The 6719-nt window shown below is 40.0% G+C and overlaps 1 protein-coding gene across 1 annotated transcript; it reads left to right on the top strand.

Annotated features, from left to right (window-relative positions):
- The first annotated feature begins 412 nt into the window (after window positions 1-412).
- LOC125177949 lies at window positions 413-2266 on the top strand. The gene is made up of 3 exons (XM_047880694.1): window positions 413-544; window positions 1076-1390; window positions 1678-2266. Exons 1-3 carry the CDS (start codon window positions 426-428, stop codon window positions 2153-2155), a joined length of 912 nt encoding a protein of 303 aa, XP_047736650.1. The 5' UTR covers window positions 413-425; the 3' UTR covers window positions 2156-2266.
- Window positions 2267-6719: the final 4453 nt, after the last annotated feature.

Below are 6719 nucleotides of genomic sequence, written 5' to 3'. Positions count from 1 at the left end.
ATATCATAACCTTCATCAAATTTTCCAGTCAGGCAACGAGTAAACGGCCGTTTGTCGGGCAATACGGAGATGGACACATGCCGGCTATGCGCACGACCTCCGATGGCCATCACTTTCCTGTCCACAAAGGATACAACAGGGATGGTGGACAGGAGGTCGACGACACAGGGAGGCCCATAATGCACTCTCACAGCACCCACTGCATGGACATCGACAGGTCCCCCTACCTTTATCCCCAAGGGGAGGCCTGTTCCCCACCGTATCCCCAGGTTTACCCACACCCACTGGAGCCTTCGTATCCTCAGAGGCCAGCATATCCGAAAGTCCAATATGCCGGGCCGGGAGGAGGCGCAGGAGGAAGGATGTTGGGTGGCGGAGAAGGACGTTCAGAAAATATGGGGAGTACCACGAGGGGAGCTGGGGGGATGACAGGCCTCAAGCGTGTGCATAAAGTGTACGCTTTGAATGAGGCTTACGGGGAAGATGCGATATCGGGTGAGGAGGCGGCGAGGGGAGAATACGATTCACGCAATCGCACCACCAGGTAAATATGCTACAAATATGGCTGATTGTTTCAAAACTATTTACAACTTCTTGAAAACCTAAGCCATTTTGTATCAAATTGAATCCATATTATACACATGATCAATAATTCATTTTTTGTCACTCTGCAACTACATTGCGTAGCTATATTTAAAACTCCAGGGGCCATACTTTCAAAACTCGCTAAGTGAACGTAAATACTTACGCTCTATTTTCTTGTCTATGATTGGTGTATTTTGCTTGAAAGACCGTCAATGATTGGCTGATGAACTTACGATCTCTTAACTTTTTTTGAAAGTATGGCCCCTGATTAGGTTCCATTGCAGATGAAAGTAATTTTTCAGATGATGTTCGAACAAACGTAATTTGACTTTATATCTAGAAATTAAATTTCCAGGGTAAGCCATGTTTATATTGTGCAGACGACGAAATTTTAGCCTTTTTCTCCCAATTTCTTTATGATATTTTAGCAGCCGATCGCACAAATAAGAGTCAATTACTTGTTGCTAATAACCAAACCTTCACTCTTCAGCATCTCAGTACCCAGAGGATCTCTCCACGACTTCCGCCTGAAGAGGAACTACACGGTCGCTGCCGCCCACAAGCGGGTCCGGTCCAAGAAGTCATCCCCCCAACATGGTTCCTCCTTGTACCACCAGCAGCTGTCCATGCCCAGTGAATCTTTCCAGCAGCTGGCAGTGCCAGAGTATGAGCAGCGGAGTGCCCAGCACATCGAGTGTATAGAGAAGGCCTTCGGCTCCATGGACGTCAAACACAAGCTGGATAAAACCAAGAAAAAGAAGAATTCAGGGGAAGAACAGGCGCCCGTCGTGCTTCCATTGCCAAGGTAAATTTTACATTTTAATTATTCAATGAACGGTATCAACTGTTCATAATTTTTCAATGCTGCAAAAATAGTATAGTATGTTAGTTGGCCGTCGTTTGTTCAAGCAACATTTTTGAAAATGCTGACAAATAGAACATATTATAAAATTTAAATAAAATTGATTTATTTACTAATTTAAATAGTCAGTCATCATATGAGTACGTATAAAAGATGGTCTCTGTTAATTTGATTTGCTTGCTAGAACATAGAAGCAAATATATAAAAAAAGGTTTCTATTTTTTGGACAGTTGCTCGGAAGAAGTAATGAAAGTCATCGGACTGGACTCATCACTTGTGGATATGATGCAGGAACAAAAGTTTCAGTTTGAAAAAAATCTACGCGACGAAGAGCCAGATTTCATGAATGACAAAAATCTACGGGGCGACGAACCAGTATTTCAGAGTAACGATTCAGAACGCAACAACGAACTTGGCTACGTCACTGGTATCGTTCACAATTCGAGCAGAATTCATCACCATGACAGAAATGAACCAAAATACCGAAGCCGTGACCAGCTACACGACTCAGAAATGATACCTGAAAAAGATACCTCAGGTGCACAAGGGACATACAAGACGTCGGAAATTACGAGCCCTAACGTCGATATCGTGCAGAGGATTGAGGAGATCAAGGAAAGGATTGACGTGCTGACGAAGGCCAAGGAAAAGGCGATAAGCCAAAGGAAGACGTCGGAAATCCGAACTCCGGTTGTGAATAAATCCTAGATTTATTGTAATTTTCCCGTTACTAATTAAGAAAAAATGTTGAGATGTAAGGAATGTTTGAGAACTAATTCTCATACTATATAACGAGTTCTGGGAGGTGAAAAATGGAGTAGTAGAGGCAGAACAATTGTATTAGATTAGGTTATGATGAGGAACTCAGGCAGTCATTAGAGGTAAAAGATTACGACTTGAGAACTTAAGATGGAGAAAAATTGACTGAAAAAAATTGAAAGGGCGATATTGACTTTAATTTTGAGAAGACGATAAGGAATAAATAATGTGAATTCTAAAAACTTGATCTGTAGTAAATTCTGGCTCAATAACTTTAGGTAAAAATACTGACTTGAGAACTTTAGACGAGGATTGTGGCTTAATAATAATGATTAAGGATTCTTCGCTGATGGTACTGACTTAAGAAGGAACTTGAAATGACGATACAGAAACAAATGACTTAAGTAGGAACTTGAAAAGGCGATACAGAAACAAATGACTTGAATAGAAACTTGAAAATACGATACAGAAACAAAAACTTGCGCTGAAGATAATGATTTAAAAACTTTAGCTGAAAAAAGATACTTGGTGGTGCAGTGCACTGAGGGTAGTTAGTTCAGACACTTGCTTGAAGTGACAAGCTCAGTGGTGCGCGATGGATTTACGAGGTAAAATAAAGATTTGATTTACAAAATCAGTCTTCAGAAAACAATGAGTGTATACTTAAAATAAAATGGAATTAAGCATAAAATTGAAATTAAATGTATAAATGAGATGCTTATTGTGTAAATAAGAAGCAACATGAATTAGAGACGCAAGATAGGATGCTCTTTAGTTATATAAAATAAGAAAATGTTAGTGAGATTAGTTTTAGGTTTGTAATATGTCTTTTATGCATTGATTCAAGACGAAAATGTTCATATTTCAAATAAAAGTTGAATTAATATAGTATTCAGATCACATACTATAAAATTATTTTATGAATCGGATTAAAATTTTGAAATGGAATTAATTTATTAAATACAATAGACCAGGAATGTTTGAGATTTATATGATAAGATTTGAAGTAGATAGTTGGGATAGCATTATATTACGAAAATAAAAAGATTCTTATAAAAACGTTAGAGATTCCGGTAACATCTCGGATATTTGATGTTATATTGATGTTGGATTATGAAATCGTTACTATTGAAGAAAACATTTATAAACGAGCAAAATTTTAAATTTGTTATTAAAATAAAAATTTTTGTACATACGAAAGGCGAAATAAAAAAGGATGGTGAGCATGAGCACCCGCCCAAGGATAATAAATGTATGGTAAATAAATGTATGGTCAATAAATGTATGGTCAATAAATGTATGGTTGGGGTATGTGGGGTTACTGGCCATTCGTGACTGGCCAACCTCACCACTATCACCACCACCTCTTTCACCACCTCCATCACCCTCACCATCACCACCCTCAACTCCACTACCATCGCCACCATTACCCTTGCCTCCTCAAAACTACCCTCACCATCACTTCCATTACCACCACCCTCACCATCACTTCCATTACCACCACCCTCACCGCCAACACCATTACTACCAGTACCATCGCCACCACTAACCTCACCACCACTACCCTCAGCACTTCAACACCGCCCTCACCACTACAATTACCCTCACCATTACCACTACCCTCACCCCAACCACCGTCATCACCACCACTTACTACCTACACCTACAGGAGTTTCTCCGTCAGTAGTGCGGCAGCGTCCGCGGTGAGAGGATACCTTGTGTTGTTTCTCTGCCCTGATCGCATGCCGGCGATGCCCTGACCTCACGTGGGTATGTAGCCTTCATACCTGCATGTAATGCCCACATAGTGACTACATTTGATGCCCTCATAGCCATCACATGGCGCTACATAACATGTAACATATATAATAACTGTATAATGCGTGATAAATATATGAGTGATATACAGAGATAAGAAATAAGATACGTGACGGTAAATTATGTGTAAAAAAGATACGAGTAATATACAGCGAGAGAAATAAAAGTAAAAAAGAAAATAAAATCAACGCTAAGTGATAAATTGAGCTAAAAAGAGTTATTTGAAGTGTTATATATGATATCTGTATAGATAAAATTGCTACAGATAAAGAAATGTGAGTTTAATACATGCGTATGAATACGAGATATAGTATGGTAAAAATACGAAATATATACAGCGGGATGATTGCGTGAGATATACAACGTTCATATACAGAATTATATTCACTGCAATAAATACAAGAGACGTATATAAAATGGCAGGTATACAAAGGATGTGCAGCTGCAGATATACAAGTGATGTTCGGCAGCAGATGTATGAGTGATGTATAGCAGCAGATGTATGAGTGATGTACAGCAGCAGATATATGTGATGTATAGCTGCAGATGTATGAGTGATGTACAGCTGCAGATGTATGAGTGATGTACAGCAGCAGATGTATGAGTGATGTACAGCAGCAGATGTATGAGTGATGTACAGCAGCAGATGTATGAGTGATGTACAGCAGCAGATGTATGAGTGATGTACAGCAGCAGATGTATGAGTGATGTACAGCAGCAGATGTATGAGTGATGTACAGCAGCAGATGTATGAGTGATGTACAGCAGCAGATGTATGAGTGATGTACAGCAGCAGATGTATGAGTGATGTACAGCAGCAGATGTATGAGTGATGTACAGCAGCAGATGTATGAGTGATGTACAGCAGCAGATGTATGAGTGATGTACAGCAGCAGATGTATGAGTGATGTACAGCAGCAGATGTATGAGTGATGTACAGCAGCAGATGTATGAGTGATGTACAGCAGCAGATGTATGAGTGATGTACAGCAGCAGATGTATGAGTGATGTACAGCAGCAGATGTATGAGTGATGTACAGCAGCAGATGTATGAGTGATGTACAGCAGCAGATGTATGAGTGATGTACAGCAGCAGATGTATGAGTGATGTACAGCAGCAGATNTCCCCACTGCCCCCCAATTGTGGACCCCCACTGCACCGCCCCCCGCCCACCACGAGAAGCGGATCACGAATATACGAAAGTCGCCGGTGACTTTCTTTGTGAATGTGAGTGGGAAAGTTACAGCAGTTCGGGCGTGAGTGAATGCGGGACGGAGTGTCAATGCGGGACGGAGTGCGACTGCCGGGACCCGCGGGACCCGTGGGACTCGCGGGACCCGTGGGACTCGCGGGACGAGCTCCCGACGGTGCGGTGGACAGCACGGCTGCTGGGGGGCGGGGAGGAGGAGGTCGAGGCCTTCAAAGCGGACAAAATTGCGGCCGCTAAGAAGTGACGTCATTGTAATTACTGGCCATTTGCAAATTATCTTCATTTATTATCTATCTATATTTATTTATATATCCATACATTTTTCTATAGAAAGCTTTACATAAACATGTACCTAAAGTACGATATAATTAGCATATTTTAATATTAAAACATCTATACTACCCCCGAGTTTTATTATCATTACTGATCCGATATTTTCAACTAAATCACATTTCCAGCATTAACATCACAACTGAATACTACTGATCCTACTCCTCTAGTGCAAACTTCCAATCGATCCTTGATCTTTATTTATCATTTCGGCTAAAATGTAACCTTTTAAAATTTTGCTTCGAAAAACTTTGTCGCTATATTTTATTTGTGAAATTTCTATACGATGCATAACGAACAGATGAGAAAATATAACTCAGTACTCACTGCAGTCGTCGTCGACGAAAACGTCTACGAAAACGTGAAGCCACTGACAGACGGACGGACATGACTAGCACAATAGCACCTTTTTTCCATAAATGAGAAAATGCGCTAAAAAGTTGAACATGTAAACATAATAATAAGATGTTTGCCTACTAAAAACAGGAGTAACATTACCGCCCGGCGCTTCTAAAAAGCACTGTTTATTTACAGGTAGCATAACATAACATAACATAACATAACATAACATAACATAACATAACATAACATAACATAACATAACATAACATAACATAACATAACATAACATAGGTCTGTGGCAAGTCATTGGCAGGTCGGTGGCAAGTCTGTGTTGGGTAGTGTAATGTAAGCGACTGGTTGGTATCAGGTCTTCATGCATTCAGCGCCCGTTGCCTATAGAAGAATTAATATATTTGGATACACATCACAGTGGCTGAATAAATCCTATGGGATTTATGCGCTACTGGAACGCTAGTTAAGAATTAAAACGCTTTTCAAAATTGAAATTACAAAACCTATTGCTATTGCCAATAGTTATTTATCTTGAAAGAAAAAATTCCACCGAAATTAATCGCCATTTCAAAATACTGATTGGAAGTGAACAAATAAAATTTAAGAAACAAATAGAGGTGCCAGCGTCAAGCGCTCGACCCGTTGCATGGAATCCTAATCCCTTCACGGATTCAAAGAACAGCGGCAATTGTTCCTATATAAACACTAAAAAAGTAATATTTTAAACCATTGTATACGAAATCGTTAAACAGTCATCAATGTCATCAACGTTCCGCGACGAGTTATCGTTCGTAGACTTT

This window comes from Hyalella azteca, unplaced genomic scaffold (genome assembly GCF_000764305.2).
Source record: "Hyalella azteca isolate HAZT.00-mixed unplaced genomic scaffold, Hazt_2.0.2 contig5927, whole genome shotgun sequence".
NCBI classification, from domain to species: Eukaryota; Metazoa; Arthropoda; class Malacostraca; order Amphipoda; family Hyalellidae; genus Hyalella; species Hyalella azteca.
This window is presented reverse-complemented; position numbering and strand designations above follow the sequence as displayed.

Excerpts from the sequence above, each read along its gene's own strand:
- LOC125177949 (XM_047880694.1), top strand. The coding sequence starts at position 426 with ATGACAGGCCTCAAGCGTGTGCATAAAGTGTACGCTTTGAATGAGGCT. Across the intron at positions 545-1,075 it reads TCACGCAATCGCACCACCAG|CATCTCAGTACCCAGAGGAT; the intron begins GTAAATATGCTA and ends TTCACTCTTCAG. Across the intron at positions 1,391-1,677 it reads GTCGTGCTTCCATTGCCAAG|TTGCTCGGAAGAAGTAATGA; the intron begins GTAAATTTTACA and ends TTTTTTGGACAG.